General features: G+C 45.4%; 1 protein-coding gene across 2 annotated transcripts in view; it reads left to right on the top strand.

Moving 5' to 3' along the window:
- NUP214 (nucleoporin 214) overlaps positions 1-16,226 on the top strand; it is an 89,766-nt gene that overhangs the window by 69,304 nt on the left and 4,236 nt on the right. The window contains exons 31-33 of one of the 2 annotated variants that reach the window (XM_018055995.1): positions 7,322-7,478; positions 11,764-11,916; positions 15,796-15,967. In XM_018055995.1, the coding sequence (XP_017911484.1) occupies positions 7,322-7,478; positions 11,764-11,916; positions 15,796-15,967 (482 nt within the window). The remainder of the gene's footprint in view (positions 1-7,321; positions 7,479-11,763; positions 11,917-15,795; positions 15,968-16,226) is intronic. The other variant, XM_018055996.1, reaches the window with a different exon arrangement.

Here is a 16,226-nt window from a genome sequence, read left to right on the forward strand (position 1 = left end):
ACTTAGATGTAATATACCATAATCATTGAATTTTATACTTCAAATCAGTGAGTTGTGTAGTACGCGCATTATATCCCAATAAAGTTCTTTAAAAAAGACTGGGGTCTGAAAGACTTGCAGGTTCAATGTAAAACTGCTCTATTCACCCCTCCCACCCTTTGCTAAGAGTAAAGAAGTAAAGCAGAAAGAACTTGCAGTCTTGCATCCTCCTGCTCCCTAGAACTGTTTAATCCAAGGATGACACTGCAACTCAACTGCCTCCTGGCTCCAGGCTCCAGCACGTACACAACAAATAACCCAGGTCCTAAGCAAAGACAGTGCTGGGCTTACCTGGGGTGAATTCATTCTAAATCTGTGAACCATTAGCTCCTCACTTTAGGACAGAGATGAAAGAGTGGTCTCTCACTCTCTGGGGAAATTATTCGCAGTCTTCAGTCACCACAACACTGTTCTTCTATGTTAAGTCCACTGTACCTAACAAACAAATTTGGTAACATATAAAGAGGTAAAACAAAAGCGGGGACCTGCCGTCATATTTTAGAAATCAGCAAAAAAATAATAATAAAATAATAACAGATGATCCACGTATTGAAACAAGCAGGTATAATAACTATTGTGCTCAGGTATTTACAGGAAAATAAAAGAATGGTTGAATAATGAATCTCAGCAGAGAAATGGAAATTACGAAAACGGTCAGTTCGTATCGGAAGTTTCAGTACAGTATCCAAAATGATTCGTTTAACAGCAGAGGAAATACTACAGGAGAACTTGAAATACTACAATGAACTTGAAAACATGTCAGTAGAAACTACCTGAAATGAAGCTTCAGTCCAGTTCAGTCGCTCAGTCAGGTCTGATTCTTTGTGACCCCATGAATCGCAGCACGCCAGGCCTCCCTGTCCATCACCAACTCCCAGAGTTCACTCAGACTCACGTCCATCAAGTCAGTAATGCCATCCAGCCATCTCATCCTCTGTCGTCCCCTTCTCCTCCTGCCCCCAATCCCTCCCAGCATCAGTCTTTTCCAATGAGTCAACTCTTCACATGAGGTGGCCAAAGTACTGGAATTTCAGCTTTAGCATCATTCCTTCCAAAGAAATCCCAGGGCTGATCTCCTTCAGAATGAACTGGTTGGATCTCCTTGCAGTCCAAGGGACTCTCAAGAGTCTTCTCCAACAGCACAGTTCAAAAGCATCAATTCTTCGGCTCTCAGCCTTCTTCACAGTCCAACTCTCACATCCATACATGATCACTGGTAAAACCATAGCCTTGACTAGATGGACCTTTGTTGGCAAAGTAATGTCTCTGCTTTTGAATACGCTATCTAGGTTGCTCATAACTTTCCTTCCAAGGAGTAAGCGTCTCTTAATTTCATGGGAGCAATCACCATCTGCAGTGATTTTGGAGCCCAAAATAAAGTCTGACACTGTTTGCACTGTTTCCCCATCTATTTCCCATGAAGTGATGGGACCGGATGCCGTGATCTTCATTTTCTGAATGTTGAGCTTTAAGTCAGCTTTTTCACTCTCCACTTTCACTTTCATCAAGAGGCTCTTTAGTTCCTCTTCACTTTCTGCCATAAGAGTAGTGTCATCTGCATATCTGAGGTTATTGATATTCCTCCCAACAGTCTTGATTCCAGCTTGTGCTTCTTCCAGCCCAGCATTTCTCATGATGTACTCTGCACAGAAGTTAAATAAGCAGGGTGACAATATACAGCCTTGGCATACTCCTTTCCCTATTTGGATCCAGTCTGTTGTTCCATGTCCAGTTCTAACAGTTGCCTCCTGACCTGCGTATAGGTTTCTGAAGAGGCAGGTCAGGTGGTCTGGTATTTCCATCTCTTTCAGAATTTTTCACAGTTTATTGTGATCCACACAGTCAAAGGCGTTGGCATAGTCAATAGAGCAGAAATAGATGTTTTTCTGGAACTCTCTTGCTTTTTCCATGATCCAGCGGATGTTGGCGATTTGATCTCTGGTTCCTCTGCCTTTTCTAAAACCAGCTTGAACATTAGGGAGTTCACGGTTCACGTACGGCTGAAGCCTGGCTTGGAGAATTTTGAGCATTCCTTTACTAGTGTGTGAGATGAGTGCAATTGTGTGGTAGTTTGAGCATTCTTTGGCATTGCCTTTCTTTGGGATTGGAATGAACACTGACCTTTTCCAGTCGTGTGGCCACTGCTGAATTTTCCAAATTTGCTGGCATATTGAGTGCAGCACTTTCACAGCATCAGCTTTCAGGATTTGAAATAGCTCCACTGGAATTCCATCACCTCCACTAGCTTTGTTCATAGTGATGCTTTCTAAGGCCCACTTGACTTCACATTCCAGGATGTCTGGCTCTAGGTGAGTGATCACACCATCATGATTATCTTGGTTGTGAAGCTTAGGGAGACGGAAAAAAAGACTGGACAGAACATTCGTAACCTATACAACAGTGTAAGGCAATTCAGCAAGGTGTCATCAAGAGTCCTGGAAGGAAAGGAGACAGAATGGGAGAGAAGAAAATTTTTTGAAGAGACAATGGCCAAGCTTTTTTTAATTTGTTGAAAAACTGGAACCCACAAATGCAATAAACTCTGTGACCCTGAAACAGAGTAAATATCAGAAAACCACCCTTGAACACATTTAGTTAAATTTCTGAAAACCAAATACAAAAAGAAAACTTTTAAAGCAGCTAAAGAAAAAAAGAGTGATGACATAAAGAGAAATAATGTATTGTGCAGTTAATAACAAGGTATTAAATATATGACAACCATAGCAAAAAAGCAAAAAAAAGTTTGCTACCTTGGAGTAAATCAGTGCTGCTCAACTGGTGTCTATTTCCATCCCCAAAGGAATTTCACAGTCACAGTGTCTGGAGACTTGTTGGAGCCTCATGAGTGGGGATACTACTGTAGTCATCTAGCCAGGGATGCTGCTGGACATTCTGTAGCCCTCCAAAGAATTATGTGGCCAAAAATGTCAATAATGTCACTGTGAAGAAACAATTAGGAAGACAGAGATTTTTTTAGAACACAGAACACAAACCATAAAAGAAGAAATTGAAAAGTTTGTTGAGGTTTAGTCACTAAGATGTGTCCGACTCTTTGCGACCCCTTGGACTGCAGCACGGCAGGCTTCCCTGTCTTTCACCGTCTCCTGAATTTGCTCAAACTCATGTCCATTGAGTTAGTGATGCTATCCAGCCACTTCATCCTCTACAACCCCTTCTCCTTTTTCCCTTACTCTTTCCCAGTATTGGGGTCTTTTCCAGTGAATCGACTCTTAGCATCAGGTGGCCGAAGTATTGAAGCTTCAGCTTCATCATCAGTCCTTCCAGTGAGTATTCAGGGTTGAATTCCTTTAGGATTGACTGGTTTGATCTCCTTGTTGTCCAAGGGACTCTCAAGAGTCTTCTCCAGCACCACAATTTGAAAGCACCAATTTTTTGGTGTTGAACCTTCTTTATGGTCCAACTCCTACATCCATACATGACTACTGGAAAAACCATAGCTTTGACTATATGGACCTTTGTCAGCAAGGTGATGTCTCTGCTCTTTAGGGGGTCCATCGAGTCCTGAAGCCTTGCTTATCAGATCTCTTCCGCATGACCTTGTCATGGGTGGGATCTCCTGTGGTGGCTCCCGGCAGGAGATCAGTCCTGGGTGTTCATTGGAAGGACTGATGCTGAAGCTGAAACTCTAATACTTTGGCCACCTCATGCGAAGAGCTGACTCATTTGAAAAGATCCTGATGCTGGGAAAGATTGAGGGCAGGAGGAGAAAGGGACAACAGAGGATGAGATGGTTGGATGGCATCACCCACTCAATGGATATGGGTTTGGGTGGACTCTGGGAGTTGGTGATGGACAGGGAGGCCTGGCGTGCTGCGGTTCATGGGGTTGCAAAGAGTGGGACATGACTGAGCAACTGAACTGAACTGAAGAACCAGCCAGACCAAACGTGGACAAGATGTAGAACAACTTGATCTCTTAATGCACTGCTGGTGGGAATGTAAAATGGTGGGATCACTTTGGAAAACCATTTGGCAATTTCTCAGTAAGTTAAATATACACTAATTTTTATGGTTAGCAATTCTAGGTGTTTACCCAAAGGAAATGAAAGTATTTGTTCACAGGCAGACTGGTGTCAGAATGTTGCTAGCAGCTTTATGATAGCCCAGATGTTCATCATTAGGAGAATAGTAGACCCTGTCATCCTCACGCAGTGGAATACTACTCAACAGTAAAAAGGGAGGGACAAGGCCTGCAGCCACATGGATGGACCTCAGGAGCATATGTTAGTTCTAGCCCAGTCAGTTAGGCAAGAAAATGAAAGAAAGGTATCCAGAGTGGAAAGGAAGAAGTAAAACTATGTATGTTCAGATAATATCATATATAGAGAAATCCCAAAGGAATCCACTAAAGGACTGCTAGAAGTAATAAATGAGTCCAACAGGTTTGTAGGATGCAAGGTCAACGTATAAAATTTTAATTGTATTTATATACATTTGCAAGACACCATCCAAAAATGAAGTTGAAATTAAGAAAACAATTCTATTTCCAGTATCATAAAAAGGAGTAAAATATCAAAAATAATCAGAAGCACAAAACTCTGAATACGAGAAAACACTATTTTAAGAAATAAAAAATGATCAAAATAAATGGAAAGACATCTTATATTTATGGATTGAAAGATTTAGTGTTGTTAAAATGGCAGTAGAGAACCAGGGCTGGGAAAACTAACATTCACGCAGGAATTCAGTAATGAGTAAGAAAGACAAAAGTGGCTGTGTCCATAGAGCTTACCTTTGATGGGACGTGGGGGGATCAGTCTTTAAGAGTTTAATTTGAGATAATTTTAAGCACTACGAGGAGAGGAACTTCTCTGGTAGTCCAGCGGTTAAGACTCCACACTTCCTATGTGGAGGGTGCAGGTTCAGTTCCTGGTCGGGGAACTAAGGTCCCACATGCCATGTGGCGTGGCAAAAAAAAAAGCAAAAAGAGTACTGTGAAGAGAACAAGATGATGTGGTAGTGTTCAGGGAAGCTTACTTGGGTCCAATTGTCCGGAAATGCCTTTCTGAGAAAGTCTCATAAATCTCTCTTTTTACATTTGTTTCTTTGATTTAGGATCAAGGCAGGTTCATTCACTGAGACTGGTTGATAGGTCTCTTCAGGGTCTTTGATTGCCCTTCCATGTCTGTCCTCCTTTTCTTTTGCCTCAGAATACAGCTGTTGAAAACAGCAGGTTGTTGGTCCTTTTAAGATTGCCACACTCCTGTTCTGATTGCATCCCTGTGGTGTAGCTTCTGATTGACTTGTTCCTCTGTCCCTTCCTGTGAAATGGTGCTTGGGTCTGGAGGCCGGATGAAATTCTCAGGGTTTTTGGCAATTTTTAAATTCTGGATCTTGAACACTGACTCCCTCTTTAATGGTGTAAATGTACTGTTAGTTTTTTGGTTGTGGTAAGTTTTTTACGGTTTCTGTTTTGGAGCTTTACACAGTGGAAACTATTATTATTTACTCTAATTAAAATGAATGGGCTATTCTAACCCACTTCTGAGGATGTAGTTTAACTGTCAATTCACATTCACTTCAGTGAAGTGTTACCCACTTCTACTCATTTCTACAGATAGCCATTATTTTTTAAATCATATTTTTTAAAATAGAGTGAACCATCTGAAGTTGCTGGGGTTTGTGGGCTTTTTGTTGTGGCTTTTTTTTTTCCTTTCCTATAGGACAAAAAATGGTCTATCTATTGGCAATTTTCCTGTTTCAGCTGGATCCATGGAAGTCAGCTGAGAAACCTGGTATTTTCTGTTTTCCACACACATGCATATTTGTCATGTCTTCGTTCCTTTGGAAGTCACTTCACTAGTTATCAAAGCCTGTGCTCTTATGATTGGATTTCATTCCAAGTTTTAAAAATCAGTCATTGTTAAATGGGTGTAGTAAACAGTTTCTGTTGTTTTTAAAGAAGTTTAAAGGGGCAGGGGTAGCGGGGCGGGAGACAAGCAAGTACCTTAAGTAGGTTGCCCTCAGATAAAAATGAGCCTGTCCTGTTCAAGGCACAAAAGAAGGCGGGGGATAAAGGGTGATGCTGAGAGATGGGCGGGGCCAAAGCGCGTAGTTTCTTTTCAGAGTTTGTAAGCAGGAGCGGAGCGACTTGACTGCTGTCTTCAAGTGTTCTAGCAGCTGTGTGAGCAGGGTCACAGGGGAGCAGCACGCCGGTGGCCCCTTCCTGCGGTCCAGTCTTGATCGGGCAGTTCAGACTGCAGGCGGCGACTGCATCCCCCCAGAGCAGGGGCCCGCTGGGAGCCTGTCTCAGGGACCGCCCGTTAGAGGTCTGGCTTCTTTGGGGGATTAAATGATTGTGTGTAAAGACCTTAGGAAAGTGCCTGCACAGAGCAAGTGCTCAGTCGCTGGCTGGTGGTTGTTGAAATACCAGCAACCATTTCTGAGCATGTCAGCTACATTTGAGGCACTTTTCTAAAGGGCACTACATTTCCAGCTGATGTATGTCACCCAGTGTTGGGAGGTGAGTAGTTTATTTTCCCCATCTTACAGAAGAGGGACTTCGGCACCTCTCCACCTACGCACAGCGGCCCGTCTCTACTGGCCCGCTGTATTCTTCGTTACCAGCCAGCGAGTAACGTATCTAACTAGTGTTAATGGCCCCTCAAATCTGGCACCCGTCTTCCTTAAAGAGCTAGTTCCTCAGCAGAAGTACATGTGGTGCTGGGTCCAGCTCTGTGTCAGCATGCGCCTACATTTAACACCTTCAGAGTGTGAGATTTGCAGATTTGGACAGGATTCAGCTGTGGTCATCATTTCAACAATGGAGCTAATTTAAGCTTATTTCTGCAGCACTGGGAAAGTCATTATGAAATAAAAGTGCACAAATTGGGAGAAAAGACTGTGTAAATCACTGATAGTCAGTTGCTGATGAGTTCAGCCAAACACAGGATGAATGAAAATAAGTGATGCCCATCATAACCTAGAAATGTATTTAAACCTTCACATTTGGGGGAGCTCCCAAGGGTTGGGTTTCCCTGCCCCAGGAATCAGGGCAGGTAAACTGTTCGGGCTCCCACCTACCACAAGTGATGTTTTCAGAGAACTGGCAACGTAGAATAACTTGAGAACGTGTGGTTGTAGGGACCATTCCATCCAGAGTTCAGCTCCCTCTCTGGTCGTTAGAACATCTGCACCAGCACTGATCAGCGTTCCCTTGCTCGTTCCATCTGCACAGCTGTGAGCTGCTCTCTGTGGACGGGGCCTGCCATTTTACCGTGACCTCTCATCCTCCCTGGCTTCCTGTCCCTTTTGTCTCCTAGCAGTCGTCCTCTTCCAGCGGCAGCGTGTTTGGGTCTGGAAACGCTGGAAGAGGGGGAGGCTTCTTCAGCGGCCTCGGAGGAAAACCCAGCCAGGATGCAGCCAACAAAAACCCATTCAGCTCGGCCAGCGGGGGCTTTGGGTCCACAGCTACCCCAAGTAAGTTCAGAAACTTTCCTGGTCTCTGGGTCCCCTGATGTCATTGTCATTCTCCTGGCAGTATCAGAGCTTCAGTGACAAGGGTAGCAAGGGAGGAAAGGTCTGGAAGGCCCATTTAAAATCTCTCCCCCAGAGCAGTGCGGTCTGTTTTGATTTTGTTTTTCATTTTGGGGTTTTTAATGAGATGTCCTATATAACCATGAAAAGACATCAGAGCTGCAGGGAGAGAGGATCTATGCACTGAGCTACTCCCATCGTCTCTCCCAAGGCCCACATTGCTCTGTTTCTTAGGACTGAGATGACTTGAAATGAATGCAAGCAGACAAGCATAAAAGAGAGCAGCCGAACAGGCTGGGTGTGCTCGGAGGAGCATCTGGATTTTCATTTGTGTTGGACTTGCTTTGAATTTGCTTTAAAATACAGCTACTGTAGAGAAATGTCACACAAAAGTTGAAGCCATCATTATTTCTCGGCTCTTACACTTTTGTCTTATTTTCAAACGAAGCTGTATCTTTGTGCTGGCACTTTCTTCTTCAGCTAATTCCTTGTTGATCTGTCTATTCGTGATTGGAACTGAAAGAAATTTGTTTGTTTAAATCTTCTAAAAAACAATATTGTGTTGCTGATGAAGACTGAGTTGGGAAGTCAGGCACCTGTCAATCTTCATCTTAGCTGCTCTCATTAAATATGCACCACCAGAAGCTTCTCTCATCTGTGTGATGATTACATGATCGCTCATTGGGAAAGACCCCAGTGCTGGGAAAGATTGAGGGCAAGAGGAGAAGGGGACGACAGAGGATGAGATGGTTAGGTAGCATCACTGACTCAATGAACATGAGTTTGGACAAACTCAGGGAGATAGTGAAGGACAGAGGAGCCTGGCATGCTGCAGTCCATGGGGTGGCAAAGAGCTGGACACACCTGAGCAGCTGAACAACAAGGTATCGGGCGCTAATGTTCTCCAGATGGGACAGAGGTTTCCTTGATGATGAGGCTCATGTAGTTACAAGCAAAACTCTCTTTCCTGAGACTCACATATTGACAGATCAGTTATTTTGATGTCACTGTTTATCTAGTAATATGTAAGGAAAGATTGTAGTGAAGATACACACACATCTTTAAAGTTGCAAAATTATATAATCAGAAATTTTTGTTCTGCTAGTAGGAATTTAGAACCTAAAACAGAGAGATCTTAGAACTCGAGTACATTAACAGTTTTTGAAAACTGTAGGGTTGATTTCCTTTAGGATTGACTGGTTTGATCTCCTTGCTGTCCAAGGAACTCTCAAGAGTCTTCTCCAGCGCCACAGTTCGAAAGTATCAATTCTTCTGCACTCAGCCTTCTTTATGGTCCAACTCTCACATCTGTACAGGACCTACTAGAAACGCATAGCTTTGACTCTATGGACCTTTGTCAGTGAAATGAAATCTCTGCTTTTTAATATGCTGTCTAGGTTTGTCATAGCTTTTCTTCCAAGGAGCAAGCGTCTTTTATTTAATTTTATGGCTGCAGTCACTGTTCACAGTGATTTTGGAGCCCAAGAAAATAAAGTCTGTTACTGTTTCCGTTTTTTCCTCATCTCTTTGTCAGGAAGTGATGGAATCAGATGCCATGATCTTAGTTTTTTGAATGTTGAATTTTAAGCCAGCTTTTTCACTCTCCTCTTTCACCTTCATCAAGAGGCTCTTTAGTTCTTCTTTGCTTTCTGCCATTAGGATGGTGTCATTAGTTTCAGATGTGGCCGTCCCCATTTTATCAATAAAGATATAGATTCAGAGAGAGGGTGTGGGCTTCCAGAGGTAATAGCCATTAAGTAGTGTAAGAGGGGTTTCATCCAAGCATGTGTGCAGAGCTCTGATCCACTGTGTTGCCTCCTGAGATCTTCCAGCCCCGCCATGGAATGGAACCCCTCCCTGTGCACCCTGTCTGATGGCCCTCATGCTTGCTTTGCATGGCATTCATTGAACATGTTCCCCTGCAGATAGATCAGAGCACAGATTGGGAGGCCAGCCCCTCCCCTGGTGACATTTAGACCCCGGGCTGCGTAGTCCTGGAGCTGCCCTCCTTAGCCCTGAAAAATAATTGGAACTAACTATGCAGTGATCTCAGAAGACAAGCTAGGGATATGACTGGTGCTTGGTGCTGGAGTGTTCTGTATCCTGAAGTTCACACTGCAAAGGTTTCTTCTCTCTTTCTTCCCGGGAGACTCTACCGAAGACAGGTAACCCCTGGGGCCATGTGAATTATGTGTGAGGAAACCTTGACTCAGGAAGGCTTAGTCCTTTCCCGTCGATTATTACGTTTTCTAAGCCAAGGCTGACTGCACCACTCATTTATCCCCCTGTAATGTCTTTGAACATCCTAAAGACCAAGGAGTCTTAAAGAGATAAAGGGATAAAGAAGCCCAAAGGCTTGTAAATGTTCTCTGACCTCCCTGGAATTCAGGTCTTCCAACACGGTTCCAGTAAAATCATTTCACCTCTGTATTTCTGGTTTCTCCAAGAGGAGATCTAGTCTCTAATCTTACACTTGAATTCGTTTGTTATTTGGAATTTTTGCCTTGTTAGCACTAACAAGGTCAGAAAATCATCGCCCTCTCTTCTTGAAATACCAAATGAAAGGAATGGCTGGGAAGCCTGGTTTTTGTTTCTAGTATCAGACGCACCGCCATTGAAGGGATCTAATGTAATCCTCAGTCACCTTGGATCAGGAAAGGATCAGACTGCTCAAGAGGCATTTTGCAGGCTCCACTAGGGGATACGTAGCCCCCTGGGACCATATATGATGGTGATGAAAAGGAATTTGCTACCCGCGCATGCTGTCAGTGCCTGACATGCTCACAGCCAAGCTCTTAGACTGGCAGCAATAGTTTTACAGAGCAGGTGACCATGCCGTGGTCTGGGGCTCTGTGTTACTGGCGCATGGAAATTAGAGATGGCTGGGTCCCTGAGATGAGGCTCTGCACTTGCTGGGTTCTGGATCAAGAGCATTGAAACCAGAAGTGTTAACAGAGTTGCATCTCACACTGGGGTTGGATTGGCAGCAGAGCAAGAAGAGAGGCCCTGACCTTGACAGGTTAGTGGTGGACCCCCTCTTCAGACAGCTCGTCTTGGAGAGTCACCCTCCACGTTTCTCCCATCCATCACCCTCCCTGTGAGCACCTGTCTGGCCCATGCAGTTGTCTGTACGTCTCTCTTGGTGCCGTGCAGTCAGCTCTCCACACCCACCCAGAGCATGTCATTGCAGCCTCCTGTCCATGCCTGTGTCTGAGCAGTGATCCTCTTTAAAGAGAGCAGTTTGCTGCCTTACTATGGGTGCAAGCTCATTGTAATAAAACACCCATCACAGCAAGGTGGGGAAATGTGAGTCGTCCCTCCCCGCTCCTCCCAGTAAAGGGTTAAAGAAAAATTCCTGTTACATAGCATGCTGTGTGTACTCCCCAGGAGCGTCCGTGTTTTTGACTTTTGGCAGTTTATATGTTGCCTGTCAGATTTGCAGTATCTGTAACAAAAAACTTGACCCCCATCTTGATTTTTAGGAGCTCAATTCCTTTTTTCCTTTAATTCTTGGAGCCAATTCAGCTGAGGGAGCAACCCACCATATAAGCATCTAAAAGGTCAAGGGCTTACTCTGAACCTCTTAGAAAGAGGAAGTGGGACTGGAAGTCCTGCTGGCCTCTTATGTTCTTCAGAATATCCCGAGCTTCCATCCAACCAGAAGGAGGAGCAGCGGGATCTTTCCTATTCTGCCTGCATTCTCTGTGCAGAGCCGGCAATGGCAGGCATGTAAGAGTAGGATTGGAAGTCAGTGTGCTCAGTTTGAATTCACTCTAGCTTTGTTTTCTCTAGTTTTGACAAAATTTGAAGTTGGTCTTCATGTGAGGAGATCCATGAACACCATCCCCGTTCTTCAGAAGCCGAGTCTCATGTGGCCGCGGGGTGGGCCCCCTGTTGGACACATCTGCTACCTGTGGGCTCACAGGTGCATTTCTGCAGAAGAGCCCTTCCTTGGAACCTGTTGCCTCCCTTTGTTTTGTGCCTGTAACATCATATCAGGAAATCCTGAGCCTGGGCACTAGAATGATTACAAGCTTGTCATGAAGATACATACACATCAAAGGAGGTTTCTGTCTCACTGCCACCCAGCATCCTTGGGTTCTTGACTTCTTTGTCACGCCCATCTCCCCAAACGCCTAGTGAGATTTCTTCCTTCTCTGTTTTGAGGAGTACGTGAGGACATCTTTCTTCCTCTGACTTCCCTCACACATGTTCTTCATCTCTTCAGATACATCTAACCTGTTCGGAAACAGTGGAGCCAAGACATTTGGCGGATTTGCCAGCTCATCATTTGGAGACCAGAAGCCTGCTGGCACTTTCAGCTCTGGTGGAGGAAGCGTGGCCTCCCAAGGCTTTGGGTTTTCCACTCCGAATAAAACAGGTACTGCTCTGCCTATTTGCTATGCTTATGGTTACACGTGTATGTAATATGCATAGACTTTTGGAAGCAGAGCTCTCCAGGCTGGTTCTCGAGGGAGGTGACTGGAATGCAGATGAAGATACTCTTCTGCCAAATTCATTCTCTTCATTGAGCATCTACTACATTCCTGACACTGCTCTCTGTCTCTGGAGACGTACTAAGTACAGAATGCATGTCATGCAGCCCTTAACAGAGTGTAGTGTCTTCATAGGGAAGAAAACATTGTGGATATTTACAGTTGCATTTAACAACCAAAGAAGGGAGCCTATAAGACTGTAACTTGAAACATAAACAAGAAAGCATACTGAGTCATATTTGCTTGGGTGCCTATTACCTGTGATGGGTAAGACAGATGGTCCGTGTAATTTCTTATGTCTATATCATTTTGTCCTACCCAAGTCACTTTTTTTTAAACTTTTTATCAAGTATAATCACATAACTATATCACATGCTCTTGTATGTATACAGTTTGCATAGCATAATGATACATCACAATTAATTTTCACTTCTGAATATACCCTACCTAGGGATAAAGAACATTGCAGTACTACTTTTTATCCCAGCATCACTTGTAAAATGTATATTTGTAAACTGTGTGGCTTTTTTTTATAATCGTGTATTATTATACTTGCAATTAAAGATTTTAAAGACCAGTATATATTTACCTGCAAAAAAAAATCCTTCATCTCTGTCAGCTGCCCCATCTATCCTATTTCTGTGTCTGAGCTCTACAGAGGGGCTGCATACCTGCCCTTGTCTTGTGGAAAATTGTGTGAAAAGATTTTTGGGGGCAAGGAGCCTTAACCTGCTGAGCAAGCAGTTTGTTTAAGCAAATGCCCCACAGGTGAGCAGGCAGGATGCTTCCCTGGGTGTGTGTTGCGGACTCTGTGTGGGGATTGCAGAGGAAGGACCCTCCCGAAGGAGCAGCCGCCTGGATGCCTCTGACAGGGGAGCGTGGCTGCCCCGAATTAGTACCTGGAATCCCACCTTTCAGAACTGAAGTTACTGCGGTTTCCTAATGCACTGGGCACCTGTACTCAGACCTGTGCCTGGCGTGGGCCAGTCTTTGCTAGCTTTTGATGCTCTTTCCTAGAATCTGAAGTGGAATAGGAATGAGCACCACAGCTGCATTTTGCAGCTTTGAGTGATTTAAAAACACTTCCTGCAGAGAGTGATTTAAAAACAAAAGGGCTGCAAATCTTTTGGTCCCAGTTAACAGGGCAAATAGCACTTGACTAAGATAGTTTTTTTTTTTTTTTTTTAAGATAGTTTAGTTTATTAATCATCAAGACCTTTTAATTTATCTTTTGAGGAACCTGATCATGTTTTCTTCAACTCTTGTGTCTTCTCTGTTGTTCCTTATCCTGGGGTCACGTTCCAGTTGAGTTGAGAACTTGACCCTTTTGTTTTTTCAGTCTGAGAGAAAATGCATCCACCCACTTTTCAGACTGGTTTTTCCTATTTCATGACTTGCCCCATGGAACCACCTCGATTGAGGACTCCAGGAATTTCAGATTGTGGGTTTGGGTGGGTCTCTAAAAAATTCCAGAAGCAGCCCTCCTCCCTTGAGTACAGTTGCAGTAAAAAATAACCACTGGAGATGATTTGAACAGAGGACAGGAAGTGGAACAGACTGACAGTGACCTGCTGCCCCAGTCCACTGGGTCACGCCATGTTCTGCCGCCGGAGTTACTGGCTTTGGTGGCAGTGGAGGGGGCAGCATGGTGGTGAGGTGCTAGGTGGTCGTGTGGTCACCCTGCCTTTATTCCCATCCAAGCTCTGCCACTCACCAGTGGCTCATTCTAGACATGGGGCATCTTCTCTGAGCCTCGGTGTCCTCCCCTGTGAAGTCAGGGTCCCGGGTTTACAGGGAGGATTGAAACTGGTGAACAGTACCTGGCACTTGGAGGGCCCTCAGTAAATCGGATGTCTTATTGAGTACTAAACTCCTGTCTCTTTTGGAGAAGAAAATCGTGAAAATGTAAGCATCTAATAAAATTGGAACCCTCAGCATCAGGAGTGAGCTGTCTGTCTCCAACAGTGAAGCCCGGATCACCGTTCATTCTCTTCTCTAGTCTAGCTGTGAGGTGGATCCGTTGTTTTGGGGCGTTGTGTATACCCGTGTAATCTCCTCTCTCCATCCAGTATACTTTCTGTACCATTGTGACTTCTCATTTTTCACTTACCTTCCACCAGGAACTCTGAACAATATTGAGTACAAAGTACTAGGTGAAGGTCTGTGTGTCCAGGAAGAAAGTGTAACCAGATCCGTGATCAGTCTTAAATAATTCAACTGCAAGGGTTTTTTAGCACTTTTTTTTTTCCAGTCTGTTATATTTGTAACCCAGCAGCCTCCATTATCATGGCTTGGAATTTCACTCAAGGTTTTAAAATACAGACTGTAGACCCAAATGTGAGCCCGCACGGAAATCGCCTTCTCAGTTGTGCTCCTGCTGTTCCTGGTGAATGAGCAAACGATCGAACCAGAGAGCAGCAGCTAGCTAAGGCGGTCAGCTGCCAGCCTTTCACATCCAGCGTTTGCTCTTGCCTGATGCAGGCAGCAGAAGCTTATGGGTGATTACACTCATAATAAGAAGGCCTGGGTGATCCCTCTAACACCGGGGTTCACTTTCCACTTGGGCGAGAATAAGGGCCCCATCTCGCTGGCCCAGTCGCCTCCTGGCTTGGCCTGGGCCACCATTCCTCCCTTCAGAGCACACCTCTTGTACTGTTTTGCTGTGTTCTGTTCAATAGACGCTCGGCGAGTGTCTCTGCTAATGTCCTAGAACGATGTCAGCAGAGTCTTGGGGTTTGGGAATCCTCCTCGGGGGCAGGAAGAACAGTCAGGCAAGGGCCTTCTGTCTTGCCACTTGGCAGGCATCTACCAGTCGGGGGAGGCGGCCCCGGGCACGCCTGGCCCTTCATGTGCGGCCACCTGCGTGGGTGCCGCCCCTGTGGGCCTGTGTCCACGTGAGCAGCAGTGCCGGGAGCCTGCCCACGGGCTGGTAGACTCAGGGCTCGCCTTGCCCGCTGATGGAGGGTTCTGTCTCATTCATACAGCAGCCGTCCTCCAGACAAGAAACACAGTGTGCCTTTTTTTATTGAGTAGTTCCTGACTGCAGAGAGAGAGCTTTTTGTTAATTCTTCTGTGCAGGGAGAGGGAGACTCCTGAGAGAGACGGAGAGGCATCAGGCTGTAAATAAGTAACGAGCTCCTGGCCGAGCGCCAGCGCCCCGCGGCGCTGCGTCTCCTCGGAACCCAGCTCGTAGGTCCTCCCTGAGAGGGGACCGTGAGCCTCTAATTCGTGTTTCTGTGAAGCTAGAGACCTTGCCTATGTGATGATAAGTAATAAACTCTGACCATTTTGACAGCTGGGTAGGGATTGAATCTCTTGCATGTGACTTTTCAGTGAAGAGTCTCAAAACATGGCAGGGGGGCCAGGTGGGGGCCTGATGTGGCCAAGCTGGTTCTTCATGGCAGTTGGATCTCACAAAATGTGGAGCTGAGGAGTCCAGCTTGCCTCTGGGAAGGCCCGGGGAGCTCACAGACAAACATGAGGTCTCCTGGGTTCTTAGAACTCCAAGATGTGCTCCTACGTGGACCGCAGACCCTTCTGCTGGAAATGGAGGGGGTGGCAGTTTGGTTGGGTTTGGGTTTATTATTTTGCTGATAGAAGGGGTGTTGCCCTTTGCTATAATTTTTTGAATTTGAAGTTCTAATGTATTTTCCCCTTTCTCCTTCTTCCTCTTTTGATTTGGTTTCTCACTGCTCATTGTCTTCTCTTCCTGTCTCCTCCTTTATTTCTCCCTGTTTCTCTTTGTTTGCCTCTGTTTTGCTCAGGTGGCTTCGGTGCTGCTCCAGTGTTTGGCAGCCCTCCTACTTTTGGGGGATCCCCTGGGTTTGGAGGGGTGCCAGCATTCGGTTCAGCCCCAGCCTTTACAAGCCCTCTGGGCTCGACGGGAGGCAAAGTGTTCGGAGAGGGCACTGCTGCCGCCAGCGCGGGAGGATTCGGGTAAGCCCCCCGGGAGAGGCCAGAGGAAGCCCCCAGGCTCGGGTCAGCAGAAGCACTGGGGCCCAGTACTCCTGTTTTGAAAAGAAAATTCTTCTGTTTCCCCTTTTCTTGACTAAGCTGAAATTCCTTTCCTCAAAATCCGCAAACCAGTCACTCCGGGATTCCTGTTCTCTGCAGGGATAAGGCCAGACTCTGTCCAGTTCTTGCTGGACATGAGCCGCGTTCCTGTCCCCTGATAGGTGTCTAGCAGATCCCTGCT

The sequence above is a fragment of the Capra hircus genome, chromosome 11 (genome assembly GCF_001704415.2).
Source record: "Capra hircus breed San Clemente chromosome 11, ASM170441v1, whole genome shotgun sequence".
Classification (NCBI taxonomy): Eukaryota; Metazoa; Chordata; class Mammalia; order Artiodactyla; family Bovidae; genus Capra; species Capra hircus.